The sequence below is a fragment of the Ceratosolen solmsi genome, unplaced genomic scaffold (genome assembly GCF_000503995.2).
Source record: "Ceratosolen solmsi marchali unplaced genomic scaffold, CerSol_1.0 scaffold4, whole genome shotgun sequence".
NCBI classification, from domain to species: Eukaryota; Metazoa; Arthropoda; class Insecta; order Hymenoptera; family Agaonidae; genus Ceratosolen; species Ceratosolen solmsi.
The window spans coordinates 431,350-453,972 of record NW_011948449.1 but is presented as its reverse complement, the minus strand read 5'-3'; the positions used below and the strand labels follow the sequence as shown (position 1 = coordinate 453,972).

The window sequence follows — 22,623 nt, the reverse complement described above, 5'->3', positions numbered from 1 at the left end:
TCATATTAATTACGATAATAGAATAATAATAGTGATGATGATACATATAATTTAATAACAATAACATCAACAGTAATAATGATATTAATAATAATAATAACAGCAACAACAATAATAATAACAATAACAATAACAATAATAATAAAATAATAAAATAATAATGATAAAATAATAATAATTATAATGATAATGATAGCAACAATCAGAGTTTAGTCATTTGTATGTTCTGTTGCTCACTTATTTATATTAGACTGATTTTTATTTGCCTTTTTACGCTATCATAGTGTGTTCGTAGTTGATAAAGTAGTAGCTTTTACTTGACAGTAAAAATAATGATAAGGTTAAAAAAAGCAAAGGTAACTGAAAGACTGAGTACGAGCGAGAAAGAGAGGGAGGGAGCAAGCGAGCGAGCGAGCGAGCGAGAGAAAGAGGCAGGCGATGATATAGTTCTTATTGCTCAGAGCCCTTTCCAGAGCCCCAGAATTTATCAAAGCGATTACGAGCTTTCTCCAGTAAATCACTCGCTAGTTGGTCCTGTGGTGGTTGTGGCGCAACTGCTGATGGTGTCATCGATGTCGTCATCTCCAACATATCTTTATTATTCTTCAATTCAAATTCAAACATTGGTTTATCCGGGCAACGCATCTCGTGAGCCAGCTGCAAACATTTTTTCACCAATATTATCATAGTGATGCGTAGATTTTACAATTGTGAAGTGGTCGTTACTCATATTTTTTCAACAAAACTATGTATTCAGTATTCATCCAATAATTATTTAGATACAAGTACTAGTAACTTGTACACCTCTTGATTCCAACTAATAATTTTTCGAAATTAATAGCAATAATCAATTATTTCTAATTACGAGTTAGAGTAATTTATTATTATAGCTGGCTTTGTTAATCATTTTAAAGATATAAGCAATCACCTCTCGAATTATGAATTAATTTCAAATTTATAAAAAAAAATCAAAATTTTAAATGAATATTTAACATATTTTGCAATTTAATATTGCATTTATTTATGTATTTATTGTATTTATTATTGTATTTAATATTATTGACGAAGAGAAGATAAAACTGTCACCTCATCCTTTATTATCGTTGTCAACGGGCTGTCTCGTTCTCCCAACGAGTCCTCTCCCTCTTTATGACCATTCGTTCCGCTGAAACTTCCCAGAGATATGCTCTCGCTTTCTGGAGACTTGTATCCTGAGTATTGCTGTTGCTGTTTGTGCTCTGTTAACTTTTGTTGCTGGCGGCTTACACCGACTAGCTCCGGTGGCGCAGAGTATGGTGCCGATGTCCCTATTATCCCGGTCCAGCTCCTTGCCTCGCTGTGCGCTCTTGTCGGTGGCTCTCCTGTTTGATTTTTCAATATTATAAGATTTATCGGCGAATAGTCTTTCAACTTGCAGGATTAATTAATTAATAACTCTCTTACAAAAGTGTTGTAATTAATTCAGTATTTGACACGTGTTTCGCTAAATGTGTAATGCTCCAAATAACTAGATACTTAAGAGAGCACAAGCAGCAAACTAACCTTCCCGGACGTTTTGTGTGACAGTGAAGGTCTTGCCAGTGTCGAGGGGCACGGTCCAGTTGACGGGTTCGGGCGAACGCATGATCATCTGCTCGGGAGATTTTACGCGCGTTGGCTCCGGTGGGCTCTTTACCACCGGTTCGTCGTTGAACCAAGTTTGCTGTTGAAGCTGGTGTGGATGCTGGCCGTTTAGCTGGGGCTCGGCAGTCACTGGAACGAGCGACTAGAGCTTACTCGCGAAGTGCGCTACGTTGCTTTCGGTCTTCACCCGCGAGGTCGGCGCTCGTCCTTGCTACAGCTGAACCTGCAAGCCCGAGCCTCGACCTCGCTGGTACTCGACCATATTACTAACGGCTTGTATAACGGTTAATGATTAATCATGACAAATACCGGGCTGGTTATGCATTAGTGATATTACGACAGTAAGTACTTTGGGCTAAGGGAACCTCATGCTCTGGCAGAGAGACACTTGCAACATCGGCTGTTGAAGGAGCTGAATCCAGTGCCGTACATCACGCGAGAGAACATGCGACATTTGCTCTAAACAACACTATACTCCTTAAATTCTCTCGTGTGACTCTTTTTAGCAGGAATCTCTTATTGCCTTGTGGTGCGTGTCGTATTTAAAGTATTGCAATTTAAAATACAAAGCTGGCTTTACCAAGCATTCTCAGAGCTAACATTCAAAAAGTATACTTTGAAGAAGTTTTCATTGGGCTGCCTTATTCCAATAGGGTGTAAATCGATTATAATTGCATAAATAATGGCTTAGACCAAATGTGTGCATATAATATCAGAAAGTATCGTGCGGAGAGGCCGATATGAATGTTTGACGTGGGAGAGGAAGTTGGAATTAAGCGAGAGTGTAACGATGACAATGCTTCGAGATGTTAATACAGTAGGTTGGTTGAGCGAGGAAAAGGATATGAGCTTCAGGAGCTCGTGCAGTGGTTGCATGCTACTTACTAGCTTGGCCGGCTTGGTTAGGCCTTAAGGGCGTGGGCGGTTTGGATGGGTGATGGTTGCCGCGAACTCGTTCCTGCTTGGCAGCATGATGAATCGAATGAAGCGAACCCGGGCCGGGAGCTCGATTCGCCGGCGTACCGCTGGCCAGCCGCGCGATTTGCGGTGCGTTATCTGAGCGTGACTGTGACTGTGACTGTGCCTTCGCGCTCGCGCTCGTTACATTCGTATTGTTCGTATTGTTCGCGTACGCAAATGCGCTGATGGACTTTGCATGATGAGCAGGGCGATGGGGAGGAGCATTGGTTGCGAGGAAGGCTAGAACATACGACGCACACACACCATTGTCAACGAGACTGTGTACTTCCTTGTTAACCTCCTCCTCTTTCTCTTCCTTTAATCGTTTCTTCTTAATTCCCCATTCTCATAAATACTCACTTAATTATTGTATTATTTCCCACTTATATCACTTCATGCATTTTCATTCGACGTCGTATTTTTAAACTTTCGAGAATGATGTTTTATAATCATGAAAGACCCGTTTTCTAAAAGTCTGCTTTGACAAGTTTGTTTTTATTTATGCTAGTGATATAATAGGTAGTTTATTAACAATACTAAACTAAATGTTCCACGTATCTCTTCTTTTTGTGATTCTATGTTGCATTAATTAATTGCATTAAAACTATCATTATTATCCACGCTTAAACAGACTACGAGTGTTTTTCAAACACTTTTGAAAAGGAACGTTAAATTTTTCTAAAATGTCAGAAAGAAATATTATAAAAGAATATTATTTATAGATTTCAATTCGTCTTTTAACGAGCCTCATTATTTAAATTTCCCATAGAAAATTGTACTAAAAACTACTTATTTTGGTCATTTAAAAGAAGGTTTTTAATGTTTGAGATAAAACTAATAAGCATTGAGTAGTCCTTTCTCTAGACAAATTTTTTCGACGATTCAAAATCTATTTAATACTGTAAGTAAATTCTTTAAATGAATAATTTTAAAATGTATTATAATTATTAAAATTACTAAAATAATATGTAACTTTCAAATTTCTAATAGTAATATAAGTATTTAAAGCCCAAGTGATAAATATACAAGAGCTACGTTATTATATCATTGTAATACAAGAGTCATATGGACCTTTTAAAGATAAATACTACGATGTAAATATGTACGATTAACTATCATATTTCCTCTAATTATCATTTACTTTAAATGTATTTAAGAACTCAATAAGCCAATCGATAACATTGTTAATATTAATGATGATATTACACGAGATTTAAAAAATAATCGGTGCAATAATGAAGCTAGCTATCGTGCATGGAATTGATTGAAAGTCGATCTGAATTAAATTTCTTTTATTTAATAGACATGAATTAAGAAATATTATCGATTTCTATATTCTTGAACTACGTAGTCAAAGTAAAATTCAAACTTTTAATGGGAGTTCGTTGAATTATATAATTATACAACTCATAACACTAGTGTATACTTTTATGTCTTCTTTGATAGAATTGTTTTAACAATTATTTTATATCTGAGGCGATTTCAAGTTGATAGAAAATGAGGTGTATCAATTTAATATTATAGATACAAATCAATATTTAATTTGAAGAAATATATTTTGATACTGGTGTAAGATGTTGCTGAAGTTTCAAATAACTAAAAGAGTATATCGAAAGTGTTGAAGCACAAATTGATTATATTACTTGGACGTGAAAGCAGCACTGGCTGCCGTTTTTAATGAAAGTAATAATAGGGATATTGGGAGACATACGTTTCGATGAAACCATCGTTTTTGGTTGTTGTCGAAGCCTATACGTCGATTCGCTTCTCGATCTCACATGGAAGTCGGCATCCTTTTTCTTCCAACGCGAAACTGCGCCTGCGGATCCTTTTTTTTAACTTCATACTCACTTTCGTTCAATGTATTGGAGTTATATTTCTTTTACAAAGAGAATCTTATTTCAAGGATAAATTTCTTTTTAGTAATCTACCCTCGAAAAGTATTTTTAAGTTTTAATTAAAATTTTTTTTTTTTTAATTTTTATTAAATTTTTGTTGTTTTTATGTTAAATTGAACTTCATATTTAAAACTTTATTTTAGCTCTTAATCTTTATGTATAGATACAATAATAAAGTATAATTTTAATCGACACACACCCATACCTCTAGTAATTGTTAATACTTTGTAAAGTGTTAAAACTAGTGATTAACAATATTAATGAATAATAATCTTGAATAGTCTGATTTGATACGATTAATTCGAAATATTTATTAAATTATATATACGTATAAATTACATCAAGATTTTACTCTTATTATTAATAAATTTTATGATAATTATTCTTTACAAAATTAATAACTATTAATATAGGTAAAAAATCTATGAATTTAACAATATTTTATTACTACTACTTCATAATTCAATAGCCAGTTTTATATTACTCAAAATACTTTCTAAAGCATTCTGAAAAAGGAATTTTTAGAGTTATATAATCTACTCCATTTGTATTGCAAATTATAAAATTTGTTTAATTTACCTTGTAACTTTTATAATTCACTTAATTTAGGTTTTTTTTGTATTCGAACGAGCGTAATTGTTTAATATTAAAATTTAATACCGATTATTTTTATAATAAGAAATTAATTTATGGAATAAAACTTAAATATTTCTTTTTAGATTAATATTTGTTAAAAACTTTTAATTTAGTTACATTTTTACCGTGATAGAGAGAAGAAATGATAAGCAATTGATGAATAAAGTATCAATTTAGCAAATTCGAAATTCAAGAAGCAAACTATAATTTCTTATTAATATACGCAGACAAAGCTTGTGATTGAAGTATAATATATTATAGTATATTTTACAACAAAGTTATAATTAAAGATATATAGAGTTACTGCATTTTGCACATTCTCTGCTCTATTGCTTAATCTACGATCGCAAAACATTATAAACTAAAAAAGTAAAAAAGTCAGGATTCTAAAAAGATAGAGACATATAGAAATATCTAAATAGTAGTTACAATACAAATAAAATAAATATGTTGGAGTTTTCATGCATTGTCTTAATTAAACAGTGATACTTTTAACGACTGAACGAGAGTACAATTTTAAAAAGTAAAAATATTAACATTAGATTATTGTTTACGTGGTGCACATGTATCTTGATTTGGAAGGCGTAGAGTATATTGAAAAACAAATCCCGTAAAGTTATTGTACTCTCGCAGGTAAGATTTTATAAGTCATTTTATTGTCATAAGACTTGAGATGAATTTGAAAGCGATTTCAAGAATATTAATAAAATGATGTAACGACAAGAGACAATTCAATTCTAATGATGCACGAAATGCACAATTTATTTTTCAATCGGCTTAGTTTATGCACATAAACGTAAATGAAATAATAATATTTAAAAAATAATAGCATTAATAATAAAAATGATGACGATAACATAATAATAATAATTATAACAATAATAATAATAATAATAATAATAATAACGATTAGGCGACAACAACAGCGACGATGATAATGATGATGAAAAAGATAATAATATAATAAAATAATATATACGAATACGTATATGAATAATCGCATGAACGCACGCAAACAGACATATGTAAATACATGTATAGATACTTATATTGAAAATATGATTGGATTAAAATGTAGATATAAAATATTCAGTTCCATAAAGAGATTGAATTACGCCTACTTACTCGGTCGCGGATGCCTTTCCCGATCCGAGTTCTTCTCCCTCGTCTCTTTCTCCTTATCTTTCTCCTTATCCTATGAATAAAAAGTAGAATGAATAAGGGCTATGGAGATGATTCAGAATTGCGCTGCTATGCTACAACCTTCGATTCCTTGATATCTTTGACGTCGGAAGAAGGTCGCTGAGGATGGCGCTTGGGAGAGCGACGCTCAATAGCGTTAGGACCAACGCTTTGGGAGCGTCCGTTCCGAGGACTATTTTTGGGACTGGATTTAGAACGCGGCTGGACCTCGTTCTGCTCCTCCCGACGGCGTAGCATTACGGGCTCCAGCTTCTCTCTCGTAGGAGAAGGAAGCAGTGCACCGTCACCTAGACAAAAGTTTAATTCTTTAAATACTTAATTTACTACGAGCACAAGCAAGATCCTAAAATCGAATATCCAATTCTCCTTTTGTATAAATAATAATTCTCTTTTTTTGATTAATATCCAATCATCTCTTTTTTTCCCTCCCATATTTTATTACATATATTATTTCCTCGTAGTGAATTTTAAATTACTTTCCAAAACCGACACAATAATTTATATTCTCATATCTTTCTTAGTTCGATAAAAAAGTATTATTTAAAAAAATATATAATCAAATTATTCAAATTGATGATATATAAAGTACATATTCTTAATTAACGTACATAATAAAAAAATTTGTTCATTTTTTCATTAAAAAGTAAAGTTACGTTTACATTAAAAATAATTAAATATAAGAAAAATGTTCTTAAATAATATCTTTTCATATTATATTTGAATTCAATTATCATTACAAGTGATGTAATTACAGAGAATTGCCGCATCAATTCTACTCAAATAAACAAACAATTATGAATTTTTATAATTATTAAGGTACTAAATTTTTGAAAAATTTCTAAACCTTATTCGCTTATCAAAATTTTGGTATAAGGATAAAAATTCAAACTTTGAAATTTATTTAGTAAATTTTTTATGATAATATAGACATTTATTAACGTTTGAGACTCAATTTTGTGAAAAATACCTTGATATTACATAATTGAAAATAACATAAGCCTAATAAAAAATCAAAATCAAAAGCTTCTTCAATAACTGAAAATCACTTTATAATATATAATTATGCATGCAACTTTTTACTAAGCCTAGACAATTAATTTATGTATGGCATAGTTAATTGTGTCTATATATTAAAAGTCAACATTAAAGTATGCTATTATCTATTATATTATAGTAAATATTACTTCTGATTAAATTCAATAATTATATTTAAAAATGTTCTAAATCCCAATTATCATATTTAAAAATAGTTTTTTTTTTATAAACAAAATTGTATTTATTTTTAAAATATAAACAATTATATTTTGAAGTTAAAAAGTAAACTGAATAAACTTTTTAAATATATAAACAATATTTTTTTACTTTAAAAAAATATTTCATACTAAAAATACACGTGACTTAAAGAATTAATAATATACTTACGTAAAAATTTTTGTTTGTTTTTAATAATCTTGTAAAAAAAATTGGCCATATTTCGATATAAATAAGCAAAATTTAGATCTAGAATTTTATCCGTGAAAAGTGATTATGAATATTCTAGATAATATATTTCAAAGAGTTTTTAATTCATGTGTGAACATACCAGTGCCGGTGGTACGATCGAGATGATGACGTATTAAGAAATCTTTCCTGGCTCTTGCAAGTGCCTTGTCGTTGTCCTGTAAGTAAATAGAAAAACAGTTAAGAGAGAACGCAACTGTGGTTGGAACAAACAATAAACCAAAGAGAGACAGACGGGCTTGAATTCATCGGGCAGAGCTGCGTAGATGGGACGAGCTTGGACGGAGGAGGGCCGCCCAGCCGGCAGTGCCGTTGTCTCCGCGAGAATTGATGTCGGATCGATCTTTCTTGTGTTCTCTTTATCTTTTTCTTCCTTGGTAGTCGAGCGGGCGAGTGACAGAGCATTTAGCGCATGGTTGTTTGAGACGCGCTTCCACAATGTCGCCTCATCCTCTTTCGCAATTCCACCTCCCCAATCACGATGCTAAAAATTCGCCTTTCTTTATAAATTTGGGATTTAATTTAATTTTCGCATAACTTTTCCTCGCCTTCTGTTTTCCTCCCTTATATTTTCTCTATTTTCTTATCAGTGCATGTTTAATGAAAACTCTTTTCAGAGTTAATTAAAATGATGCGTGTCCTTTGAACCATTCATTTAATAATCAAATGATGATTAAATTAAACAAAAATGTCTTATTGAATTACTTTATAGATATGTGAACAATAGTCTGCAATAGGATTTTACGTAGGAAAAAGATACGATTTACTAAGTGTAGAGAAGATCAGTGAATATATCAAGTTAAATTAATCTCATGGGATTTTGCTCTCGATTGCTGCATTTCTAACTTTTATTAATTACTTCAATAAAAAACAATAGAAAATATATAAGCTACAAGATGATTATATTTAAACCTTGTATTCGCCCGCAAGGCGTTTCAGCTCGCGTCTTAACTCAATAACTTCCGTCGCAGAAAATGGCCTCTCTTGCGTTTTTCTCCATTTGTTTTCTTGTAAAGGTTGATCGTTTATTCTGACGACTTGTGAATTCTTGTTTACAGCCATCTTTAAGTCGCCAGCATCAAGCTCATCATGTTCATCGGGATCCGGCAGAGGTCCGTCAATCGTTACCAAAGGTTCTAATTCTGAAGCTTGAAACCCATTGCGTCTAAAAATAATCCAGTGAACCTCAAAATTAAATTTAAAAAATGGTAAAATTAAAGTGTTAAAGTCAGAAAGGGCTTTATGAATTTATAATAACATCTTGGATTAATAAATTTAATTTATAAAATAAGACTGATTAATTTTTGCAGTGCACGATAGTCATAGTAAGTCTCGAGGTAAAGTATTTATTTATATTGATTATTGAAGTATGCACCTGTGGTCGATCGAGGCTACTTGACGCTTCTTGTGAACTGGAGCAGGGGCAGCCATAATTGAGCCTTGTTTAAGTGCGTTCATGCTTAAGGATTTTCTGGGCATTTGTTGCTGTTGCTGCTGTTGCTGCTGTTGTTGTAGCTGCTGCTGCTGTTCTTGCTGCTGTTGCTGCTGCTCGATGAATGTATCATTTTTGCCTGAGATTACTGTGTCACCGTTCGTCAGCTGTTGCCGCCGGGGCCACGCAAACTGCAACCGATACTCGGTGCTTATGCGTGAGATTGCTCTGCTTAGTTGTGATGTCGGCAGTGTCTTTGTCACTTCCTACGCACATTATAAGTATCATCCGTAAAATAATAACTGCGAAGTCTTATAATATTATTGACATTGATAACCTATTATTGTTAATATTACTATTACGAATTGGCATTGGGATATCTTACTACTAATTAAAATCAGAATTTTTTGCTGCTTAGAACATCTCGTGTTCTATTAAAAATTGACTTCTTTTTTTAATTCAATGCTAAAATTTATACAAGTAGGCTTACCTTTACAGATTGTATCAAGTAATCGATGGTTTTAAGAAATTTGCCGGCTGTTTGACTTAGGTAAACTCTCGATGAGTATCAAGTCAAGGTCTTACTGTTTGCCTTGTTATCATGCAACTTTCCAAGTTATATATTTATAAGACTTATAAAATGCAGATATTTATCAAAATTTAGTTATAATATCATAATTCAGATTATATTATTATTATAAGAGGCATGAATGATTAAGCTTTTAGTAATGTTGAACTGTTTGATAGACTGGAACTTTAATACATATAACTGTAGCATAAAAATTTTGAAACATTTAACAGCATACTAAAAATATTTTGAATACTTTTAATATTAACTATAACAAACTATATGAAACGAAGCGACAATTATATGAATAAATAAAATAACATTGTACTTGCAAAAAGTGTATTAAGAAAATATTTTATAATGTAAAGATCAATAATTTAGTTTTTATGTTAAAATACACTTTTGGATTATTATATTTATCTTAACATTATAATTATTTACAAATTGTTAATTAATATGTTAAAACGGATGAAATTATACATTACTTATTAGAAATAGAAATTTCCTAATTACAATTCGTTATTAAAAAAATTAATGATATAATGTACATTTATATATTAAAAGTGCAATTATAGAATAATGATAGGTTATACTAAATTAATCATTGAAGTTTACTATATTAGTGTACAAATAATCTAATAAGTTGTAGGTTCTGAAAACTGTGGATCCAGTCAATGATTAGCAAACCGATATATTTCGACAATCGAAAAACCGTTTGAAGCATCGATGTTTCTTTAATATATTGCACATCGCTAGAATTGGAACCAAATAGAATATACATTGATTTCATGTTAACACTTCATTAGCAATTAAAAAACTACACCTGATGGAAGGAGTAAACAATGTAACCTATTAAAAAACGTAAAATTCTTTATCTTACTCTAACTTTATCAGCTACGATGTTAGAATCAAGGGTATCGATTCCACCTCCATCAACTACATTGGCCGACGAAAGAAATTCATGCGTCCTATAAGCAAGTTCTGGGCACTTTTTTCGCCTTGGTAATGGCGGTTCCAAGCTTGTCCCTAAAAAATTAACTCCATTTAAATTACGCACGTTTGCTCTTTATCACCATTAGTTTTTGCGTATAATGCATTGCTTTTTTCATATTTTTTACATTCAAATTTACTTATTATGTACTTCAGTCAGTTTGATAGTGTATTTATGTATCATAACAGTGTATATAAGCTCTTAAAGCTCTATTAAAGGCTGAAAAACGTTCGCTTTTAATTTTGTTTGAACTTTAAAAAATATTTTTTCTTCTAATGGCCTTACTGTTATATGGTATCTTTTTAATTAGCCAGTAACATAAGTGCTAATTTTACAATTATAAAATGCAGTATTATTTATACATTTTAATTTTAAAATTATCTTCGATATAAAAATATTAAATATAGAATAGTAAATTAAAAGTGAACGCCTGGTGACTGCTCAACTAATCACATCGAATGTTGCAAATATGCATACGTATATGTATGTAAATATGGTAAATCGATAAATTTTTTTACATACGATAGTACATGCGTGCGCACATATCATGTCTTCTGATTTTTTTCAATTATTCACCAATGATCATATCGTTAAGCTGACTTCTAGTTTTACTGTACTCATTTTCTTTTTCTTAATTATGTATTTATGAAATTGGAAAATTAATCGTATCAGTTTTAAATTTAACTTATTATATGGTTAATATGATACATCATATTATCTTGTATGTGAAAGAAACGGATATTAAGGAAATACTAATAACCAGCTTAACGCGCATCATAATATTGCTGCGCAATCCATGCATGACTGTCTGGGTATTAGGTATTCATAATGCAGCATAATTTTCCATAATTGTTAATTTACAATCATGTGATACTTACTTGTTAATAGTACAGATTGTCTATTAAATTTGTTATCAGACAAAAGCTAATATGCACATATATCTATAAATCAGGTCAATTCAAGCCTTGAATAAAAACAGAAAACTATATTTTTGCTTTACCTTGCCTCGTGGCCTCGTGCTAAGGAATGCGACTGCAGCAAAGTAACTAAATTTGAATTATAATACTCTATAACATTAATACTAATCTTAGTAAGCATTTGTTGATTATCCAGTTTTTCTTATAATTATTGATTTAACTTAATTCTTTTAAAACTTAATAACAAAATACAGGCTTTCAATACTTTAAAATCTTAATTTATAAATAAATTAATTCTATATAGTTTATTTATTCACTATAACATATTTTTAAAATAGGTAACATATTTTATGCAATTCTATAAATTCTTTTATAATCATTTATATTATTAAAGTAAAAGGTTTTGTAACATACGTATCCAAATGTATAAACTAAATAATAAGAATGTTAAAATAGTAACTGTAAAATTTTAAGAATTATTTTGGATAATTATTGTTATTAAAATAACTTAATATATATTTATATACCTAAAGTATTTATTAATAATAATGAACTTGATATTAAATTTTATTTATCTCAGTAATTTATTTCGACAAAAGTTTATTCATAATGCAGCAGGATCGCTGTATTTTAAAAAAATGAAATAAATTCTTTGTTTCACAATGATAAATTGCAACAAAAAATTATATACTTTAAATAAAAATAGAGCCATGCAAAAATTTGAAACCTATACTAATAAAGTGCTTACATTTTCGAACTGTTTTTAGTGTAATATGAAAAAAAGTATAAAAGCCCGGTTTTAGGTATTAATTTCAATAAACATACTAACTGAAAATACAATATCTTAAAAAATAATAATAAGAAGAGTTGTTTTACTATCAATTATTTTAATAATATATAAAAAATCTGAAGTGATGTAATATATTAAATTTCAATAAATTGTATATCATGATTCAATATTATTTTTCACCGAAAATTTGTTAATACGTTGTAATCTAATGAATATTTAGCATATATAAACAATATATGGATAGTCAGATTGATTAAAAATTATGAAAATGCCCGTTACAGTTATAAAAAGTTTTCCATAAATAGAACGAATATTAACAACTGCAATAAGCGGTTTTTATTTTTCACATATTGTTAATAATAAAATAATTATATATTTAATTTTTTATAAGAATATAAAAGCAATTAAAGTATTTTTCAATCATTTATTTGATTGAGATAATTATTAGTCAATAATGAAATTTTAATCATCAACCATTAATCTGAATATGTATGATATATAATAGTAAAATGCTTACTCTTATTGATATTATTTATCATTATATGATTTATATGATTTATATATTTTTTAAGTTATAATTGTTATAAATAAATATATATAAATGTGTGTGTACTTTAAAACGAATGTTGTAAAAAACCGCCGACAAATCATTCTCTTGTATTAACTTGTATATTAAAAGAAATTGCTGAACTGAAATGCTTTTATAAAAAAAAAGAATTACAAATAAGTTATAAAAAGGTATAATAGAAGATAGAATAAGAGTTAGTAGAAAGAAACGAATTTCTCTAATAGCTGATTTGTTTAGTCACATCACACTTTCTTACCTTCGTTGTTTTCATCCTCGGTAGACTTGGCTGATTGTAGCTTTGCGCTCGTATCGTTTGCTGCAAAAAAAAATTTTCGCAACTGGCTCGTGCTCTCAAAACTCATGATATTCTCATAAAGTATAAATCATATTGGAAACGAACTGTTCTAATTAAACGCAAGAGCTACGTCGCGTTTCTATCAGCTTCCACCAATTAAGAAAAATTCTTAACGCAATCAAAAAAATAAAAACAATAAATCATTTATATTAATAAATATCATAAGATAAAAAAACACTTTCTTTGCATTAATAAAAAATTAATAAAATAAAATCGAGTCCATAAATGTTATTCAGTTGGACTCATTTTTAGTTGTTTCTCATTACTACCGAGAGACGAATAAATTTTACGTAAAGTGCATAAAATTAGAAAGTACAGCATTTTGGATGCTTTGCTTATAGTTTTGTGTGTAAAATTGCCGAAAATATAAATCAAGGAAAATTGAGAAAAGCTTCACGTTAAAAAATATGAAATACAATGTTAAATATGAACACGTGTCTGTGTGATAGAGCGTGTGTGAGACACAAACGACAACATTTATTTAAAATACTAAAAAACTGTCATTTTTATAAATACAAATACTCCGTCCTTTACACTACAGACAAAGTAATTTAAAAGTTGTTATCGTATCAGTGGTTATTATAAAGAAATAATTAAATATATTTTAAGTATAAATATAATATACTACATATATTACAAAATTTGTTTGATTATAAGAAATCATAATTTATCGATTAATTCTACATAATTATTGTTTGTCATTTAATAAATTGATATTATTCGCACTATATTGAGCTTAAATTAATATAGAAACAGTGAAAGACATGAGGAAAAAAGGGGACTGAAAAAGATAGAGAAGTAGAAAGAATGAAAAGAAAACAGGCTCAATCGATATACGATGTTGATAAAACAAAGAAATTGAAAATTCAGGGTACGTCAAAGTGAATATAAAAATGACAGATGAAAATGTAGATAAAAGATGCGCCAAAGTATTTGATTGGCTCAAGTTAACTTACTTGATGGTGGTTGTGGCGCTCGTCGCACGACAGTATGTTCCTGATTTGATCCTGTGTATTCGTGCCATGTGTACGTACTCCTGTATTCAGAGTGTAACTGAAACAAACAATATCAATCGATCATTAATATTGTTCTTCTTCAATTGAATTAACCTAATTATCAGACTAAATATCCTAAGTATTTATTAATTTGTTTTATTTATGTTGATTACTAATTGACATTTATAATTTTCATTAAAATTGAGTTAATCTGATTAATGTTATCCGATTACTTACTTTGATAATGACATATTTCTATTTATATTATTCAAATAAATAGCTCTGTTCATTTTCATATTGTTCATAATATTAAATTCACTGTTTATAAAAAAAGATAATTTGTATTTAAGTATAAAGTTAAATAAAAATATATTTATTTTTTACCAGAAGCTTATCTAATTTTTATATTTTGTTTCTTTCAGTTTTTATAACAATTTAATATCACATTATTAGGACTATATTTACATTAACTTTTATTTGTTATAAATTATTTATAAATGTACCATTTAATTTGATATTTTAATAAAAATATATATTTAATAATTGAAGCTCTCTTTTCCTCTCTCTCTCTCTCTCTCTTTCACTCTGTCCGTAGAAAGGGAATTCTCGTTATCAGATGAGAGTCGTATTGTACGCAGAAACTTATTCGTTTATAAATCTCTGCAAATTCATACGACTGAATTCTGATATCTTAAAGACATTTTATTTTCATTTAGCAAGACTCATATTTTATGCCTTCTTTCTATTATAGTATTTGTTAAATTTAATTAAATGTGAATTAATTATTTAATTATTTAAAACCATTAAAAAATGTATAAATAATCTTGAAAATTTTTATTCTAATTTTAATAAATTTGAAGATAAATATTTACAATTAAAAAAAAAATTTATTTTTATATTCAATTTTCATATCTTGTGTTATAGATAATTATTTTATCGTAAAATTTCAAAATATAATTATATAAATTATATTATATTGTTAATTTTTTTTAATATATTCAAGTTACATTAAAATATAATATGTTCGTAATAATATTTATTTCACTCACTGTGTATATTACAACATGTAATAAAAATATATGTTTATTATAATATATAATATAAATATATATATAATAAATATTTTACACATTATTGTTATGAAATGATTTTATAATATATAGCAATAATAAATGTTTTATATACGTTTTTAATCTAATCTATAGCGATTTAAATTTTTATATTTTAGAAATTATGTATGTCGAATTTTTTTCATGATAATTAATTAATTTTTACAAAATTTTGTATTATTTAATAAGAAATGATTTTTAATCATTTCTAAATATTTATGTTCAACATAAAAATCAGCTTAAAAACTTACAAAAATTTCAAGATATAAATAGTTAATCAATTATATAGTACTTGCATAACATATGTTATAAAAGTAATTTAATAAAATAGTTTTTATCGAAAAAATAAGTGTATAAAATAAAATATTTTAGAAGTACTCGTGATTATAAGAAAAAAAATTTTCTAATAGCTTTATACAATATATTTGTAAATATGTGTTGAAACTGATATGATTTCTTGGCTGGAACTGCCAATGTTTCGATAGCTTTAATAATTTGCCGCCCGCCCTAGCAGATACTTAGGTTGGAGTCAAAGGGAAGGGTTGTAGAAATATGTAGCATGTGCAAACTTCGGTAACATATAGTTTATTAATAGCAATAAAAATAAATGATGTTGTATTATAACTTATAAATTCACAATGTGCGTAAAACATTCAAACTAATTAATTTAAGTAGCTAATAATAAAATCGATAGTTGAGTGACGAAGCGCTCATAAAGTTTGTGAAGCTCATAAAGTAAGTCCAAAATTTATAAAATTTATATAATAAATTAATGAAAAGCTTATATGGATTATCACTTTTAAGTTTATATAGAACTTCAAATTGAATCTTATTAGTATATTTATTTAAAAGAATTTAATTCTTTAGCTCCGAATGGAATAGATGTAATTTTTTCTTCAGTTAGATTTTGAAATTTTAATATATTGATTAATACCGTCTGTTTTTTACTTACACTATTATGCATGAACAGAGAAGTATCACTTTCATATAATATAATTTATAGTAATCAAAAAATTAAATTATTATTGGAAAAACTTTAAATTCATTTAAACTTTTATTAATAGATAATAAAAGTTATAAAGCAATAGGCAACTACAGATTCTCAAACATGAACTATGATATAATATTTATCTACATTACTTCAAATTTTCAATTTGAACTACAAATATTAATGTATAATATTTTGGAAAAATTAGTGTCTCCTCTTTAACAAAAAATATATGATGGTATTACACAATTTCCGATGGAATTATTAAAGTATTACATGCCAAATAAACTTAGCACATTGTATAAAGCTGTTATAGCTTCTAGTTTTAAATTAAATTGAAAAAAAATTTCATTTATAATCTAGTAAATATATTTACTTAATATCACTGTACAATTATATATAAATAATAAATTATGAATAGACTTGCTAATTATTATTTTCAATTCTAGCAAGGTGACAAATACAAAGAAAATTTTTGCGAGTTTAATTTATTATGAAATATTTAAAAGTGAAAATGTCACTGAAAATTGTAATGTGTCGGAAAACCGTGCATTACCATTAAAAATTTATAATATATTTATGAAAGAAATATTTGAAAAAGTGATACCAATTGGCGCAAGTGATGATGAAGAATTTAATAGACACAAAGATTTGACTCTACGAGTTCTTAACCATGTGAAAGAAATGTGAATATTTTTGAAGATTAAAAATAATCGATTAAAATAATATCGGATCAAAAGTTTTTTCATATAAATTTCAGATTATATAAATCAGTTCAGATCATATAAATAAAAATTTTAGATTACTTACCTTTTTCCATTTTAATAATTCAATAAAATTAGGTATTTTTGGTACGATAGGACGGAACTTTACGGCTGGGTGCTTAACCTAGTAGTATGAGTCAACGTACTGGTTGAGCAAAGACAAGTAAAGTGGCGCAATGCTGCAATTCCTCTTTTAGTAGCGTATGTGCACCTCTATGCAATCACGAAATATGAAATTCTCAGTGCAAATAACACCCAGAATGAAAGAATGATAGAATATCTGATTAATCCAACAATTCTTGTACTAAACACATTATTTGAGTTGCTCATGACGAGTTATGGATGAGGACGATTTTCATTTGATTAAATTATTTATTTATTTATACAAATAAAAAATGTACTCATGACCTAATATAAAATAATTTAAATTTTAATATATAAACATTTTAAACTAGGGCAAATGTAATTTTTATAATTATATATTCTACAAAATTTCAAAAGAAATATAACAAAAATTAATTTTGTTTCTGCAATATGATGGGGCGAATACAATATTAAAATTAAAATTATAAAACTCTAATACTACAACAATTATAATACGACTATTTGAAGAAATTAAAAACCTTTTTTGTTTGAACTATTTAAAAATAAGGAATTGCTGTCTTTACTAGCCTAGTAACAAAAACAATTTCTAATAATAAAAAAAATGATACGTAGAATGAATATTATATTTCGAAATCGAAAAATTATTATAAATGATTCTTACATAATACTTTGTTATTATAAATTAAAAATGAGAATTTAACATTAAAATTATTTTAATTTTTTGAAAGTATGAAATTTAAAATTCAATATAAATTAAGAATTTTATTATATTTTGAATTAACTCAGTTATTAGCAGTTTATGTAATATTTAACTGGAGCATTATTAACTAACATAAAAAGTTTTCTATATTAATAAGTCGTTTACTGATTTATGTATGTGTGATTAATGAATGTATCAGTAAATTATTATTAATAAATATTAAAGATTTATTTACAATATTACTCACTTACAAAAAACGATATCTTTATATATATATAGGAATATAATTACTGAACTTATTTTTTATAGGTATACATAGATACGCATACACACATACTTGTTAATATTTACTCTAATATTTATATATGTATATATATAACTATGGTTATTTTACAGAATATTTTTTACTCTTTTGTTTTTTTAATTTATCAAAAATTTCTACATTTTTTGTTTTGCGTTTTGCAAAAGTATAAATTCTATGTAATTTAAATTTAAATTTGTATTTGAAATATATTAGATTTAATTATAAATAAAGTTTAATAAATAATAAATAAATAAAATTTAGTAATAAATAATATCATTTTTATCGAGTATGATTTTTATTCCTAAATACAAACATATAATTATAAACAGAATTCAAAAGTATTCTAAAAGAAATATTAATACAGATTTTGTTAAATGGGCTTCTTTTTTTCATTTTTTGTTTGAAATATATTAATGTTAAAATAAATAAAGCAATTAAAGAATATGAGTATTAGTAATATAAATTGTAATGTCAAAAGTCAACTAATAAATATAGCACTTTGAACTATTAGTACTTAAAGGATAATTAACTACGATTGCTTTTTTAATATTTGAAAAAGGAAAATTGTAGAATTATTTTTTAAAGTATCGACAATTATTTTAATTAAATGAAAAATTTTTTTTTTTTAATACGTGATAAACAATTGTATTCTAAGGATAAGTATGTATGTGTAAAAGTATTCTTCATTTTTAATATGTTCACACTTTAATACTCGTTGACTGACTAGGTACTTTCATAGGCATAAAAAAAAATTGAATAAAGGGACCAAAAGTGGAGTGCAATAATTTTATTTCGACTTACACAAAGTCAGTATATAAGCCATTATACGATGAGATATCTCCCTCTGTCAATAGCAGACAACATTCCAGGAAATTATTGAAAATTCACGAAGCATACTGCCAATCTCTACATTTGAGAATTGTACCTTTTATCCTTTCATGAGTCGATAAAATTCTGTAGAATTTTACGAATCATATATTATATTTAATCCATGCTTACTTCAATTATCAATGCATAATACAATGCTTTTGAGCATTAAATGTCTAGTAGTCATCTAATAACATAAGAATCAATCTCCTAAACTTTATCATAGCCAAATCAGCGAATGTTCCTATGGAACATGAATATCAATGAATATAAAAATTTCATTGACACTAAAACATACCCTCGATGATACTAATATAGTAATACGGAAGAAAATTAATTCAAATCCCCGCGGATGATATCTTTCGTACTTTTTCACACCGCGGATATCGCGCAGATAAATAACTAGTCGGAGGAAAATTATCGAGCAGGGAGTGGAATCGATAAATGTTAAGTATATAATGCCAACCCTGGTGCATCCTTAAGTTTGGAACTAAAGAACCGAATAAAAATCATTATGTTCTCCCATATAGGTTCCCATAGGCAATTCAACCTAACCTCAAAGAGTAGATCGAGGTTGCCTATCATGTTCATGGCTCTCGTTGGACATTAACTGGTGTGGAGAAATATATCTGCACGTTTAATCGAAAATCAATAGTTTATGGGCCTCACCTTGTCTATCGGCATGGAGGGGCACGCACGACACAGGTTCCAAAAAGAGCCGATCATGACGGTTCTTTGGAGAAGGCGGCACTAGATGATCTTGACTCCGTGGCTCCGGGGACTGCGTCAAACACTCTTGTACTTGCTCTGCGTTCACCTACTCTTTCTTCTTGCTCCACTTCCTCTTTTTCCAACACCTCTGTTTCACACTTTATCTTTATCTGTCAATTTTCTATCTTCTTCCCTTGCTAGTTCGACCAACGCTCTTGCTATACCAACTATTAAGTAATCGAATTAATGTAAGAAGTACATATACTTGCACAGAATCGATATTATAAAAACGTGATCACTAGTTTTTTCCCGACTAATGTATTATTTTACATTACTATTATCGATTCTATGCACCACTGAATTCCCTACGTTTATGAGAATGTCTATTTCTTTTTTGAAGATGCAGGAAAGTGTAGAACTGAGGGAACAAATGGGGGATAGAACGACAAAAACAAAATAATAAGAATTTCACAGCACTTGATCTTGATGATAAAGCAAATTTTTTTCTTTTATTAGTCGAGAAATACGACCGGGCGAAGAAATCAGTTTAAGCAAGAAAAAGAGAGAGACATGCACGGCACAGATACACACGTATATTCACTACTGTCGCACAAGCAAGATCTGTAACAAGAGCCGAAGAAGGATAAGGTATGAATAGAAAGATCGTCGACGTCGTCACCGGCAAAACGTGTATTGTGGAGGTCTGCTCCTCACTAAAATCACTAAAAGTCTTCCAACCAATACCTCCTTCCAACTTCTTCGTACATCCCAGGAGTTCCCCAAGCGCAGGCGCACCCTCACAAACCGGTCAATAGTCACATTTGCAGTTTCTCACTATTAACCCTATAAGCTCTCTCCCCAATTTTCTTCTTTTCTTTCTATATTTTGTTATAGTTTAATTCAAACAATAATGTAATTATTTCCTTCGACTGCCTTTTTAGTTATATTGTCAATTTTCAATTTTATTTTTTTTATTTTGTCAGATTTCAAGGAGCGTCGCACATTTTATACATAACATGAAATGAATCAGGAAATCTTATCCGTAATTATCAATGCATCAAAGCTATGTAGTTCTTTTGTATTAATGGATAATATTGGAAATATTATAATTAAATTTCTTAAAATTATTAAATTAAATTAAAAAATATTTTAATTAATAATATAAAGAATAACATCTACTTTGTACCTCCGAAGATTCTTTCTAAGTGAATAATGTTTTATATTTCTACATTTATTATTTAACGTTTATTACTTAATGATTCAGGCAATTTATTGACTAAATAGTAAGAGCACGAAATAATAAAAAAATTTGTAGGATTCGAAATATATATATAAAATATAGTACTTCCTTGTAAAAAAGTGCATAAAATTTTTTCTTTTACATATTCATATTATACACAAATTATATGAATTATAATAATATATGCTTTACGCCAATGTTTTGTGATAAAAATTAATTACTTCTTTTTAATTAAGGTTCCACGGTTTTATGTCTAAACAGAAACAAGGAAAATAATGAATCTAAATATAAGATTTTAATATTTTTAATTTCTACATATATTTTTAGATTTTAATATTAAAAACAATACATTCAAATGCATAAATAAATAAAATAAAGATAAATTTAAACAAAAAACTTATAATTATTTCATTAGCATTGATCTTATTTATAAAAATGTAATTACAAGTTAAAAAAAAAAATATATATATATATATACATTGTACTTATATATATATATATATATATAAGTACAATAAAGATAGTTTTAGGTTATACGAATAATTATTCAAGATTTTATGTCTTAAGCAAAGTCATCAAGCAAGTAGTAATAAATTTAGCAATAATGTTATATTTCCCTAGTTCCTCTATTATAAAAGTTTCATCATTATAAAGTTTCCTATATTATATAAAGAATGGTAATTTGAGGTATAAAATGCATAAAAATTAAGTTGTGTAAAATGTGTATTTGCTTTCATTTAATTATGGCCAATTAAAATAAGATATTTTGTATTTTAAATATTGATTCGGATAATTTTATTAAAATATGTCTTGTAATTCATAATCCATATAGCTAATATTTATAATTACCACAGAATAAAGTAATATTGATTATTATTACTAGAAGTACCTTCTGAATTTTTTCTTTCTAATGCATTAATTTAAAATTAAAGATAAAGAATAGTAAAAGTTGAATTTAAAATTAAAAATGATTGTGATTAATTTACCGCTGAGGTATATGCACAAGTCGTGGAGTGCTTATATTTAAATTAAAAAGGACATTAACTTAGTCAGATACGATTGTATCAATAAAGTTCATCTCGTGAAAGCTACAACAAATACAAATACAAGTTTGAATATATTTAAATGTCCAGTAGGATATAAGTATATGTAGTGGTGAGCGAGAAAAAATGAGAATACGAGGGAAACTCCGCGAAACTCGCAAAAATTAGCACTAAAGATAAGATATTGGATAAAGGTAAGAGGAAGAACAAAGTTGAGAGGTTAGTCAAGCACTGCAGATTTGTTTCAACAATAGTTTGCTGATAAGTAGCACTTGGACGGCACCTTATTCTTTTTATCAAGTCAAAACAGACATTTCTTTTTCGTTCCGACTGGTCTGCATTTTTTGCCGAGTAAT

The 22,623-nt window shown here is 28.1% G+C and overlaps 1 protein-coding gene across 1 annotated transcript; it reads right to left on the bottom strand.

Moving 5' to 3' along the window:
• Positions 1 to 208: 208 nt before the first annotated feature.
• On the bottom strand, positions 209 to 20,020 carry LOC105366429 (AF4/FMR2 family member 4). Its single transcript, XM_011504878.1, has 14 exons — positions 19,943 to 20,020; positions 14,398 to 14,494; positions 13,343 to 13,402; positions 10,701 to 10,846; positions 9,196 to 9,518; positions 8,733 to 8,985; positions 8,056 to 8,304; positions 7,903 to 7,978; positions 6,381 to 6,607; positions 6,243 to 6,312; positions 2,509 to 2,823; positions 1,543 to 1,752; positions 1,087 to 1,361; positions 209 to 657 (listed from the first exon to the last, which is right to left on the bottom strand). The coding sequence occupies exons 1-14, from the start codon at positions 19,997 to 19,999 to the stop codon at positions 451 to 453; spliced, it is 2,565 nt and encodes an 854-aa protein (XP_011503180.1). The 5' UTR covers positions 20,000 to 20,020; the 3' UTR covers positions 209 to 450.
• Between the last annotated feature and the right edge of the window lie 2,603 nt (positions 20,021 to 22,623).

Coding starts and splice junctions, on each gene's coding strand:
- LOC105366429 (XM_011504878.1), bottom strand. CDS start 19,999: ATGATCGGCTCTTTTTGGAACCTGTGTCGTGCGTGCCCCTCCATGCCG. Junction 13,403..14,397: donor AGCGCCACAACCACCATCAA/GTAAGTTAACTT, acceptor TTTTTTTTGCAG/CAAACGATACGAGCGCAAAG. Junction 8,986..9,195: donor GTAGCCTCGATCGACCACAG/GTGCATACTTCA, acceptor GATTATTTTTAG/ACGCAATGGGTTTCAAGCTT.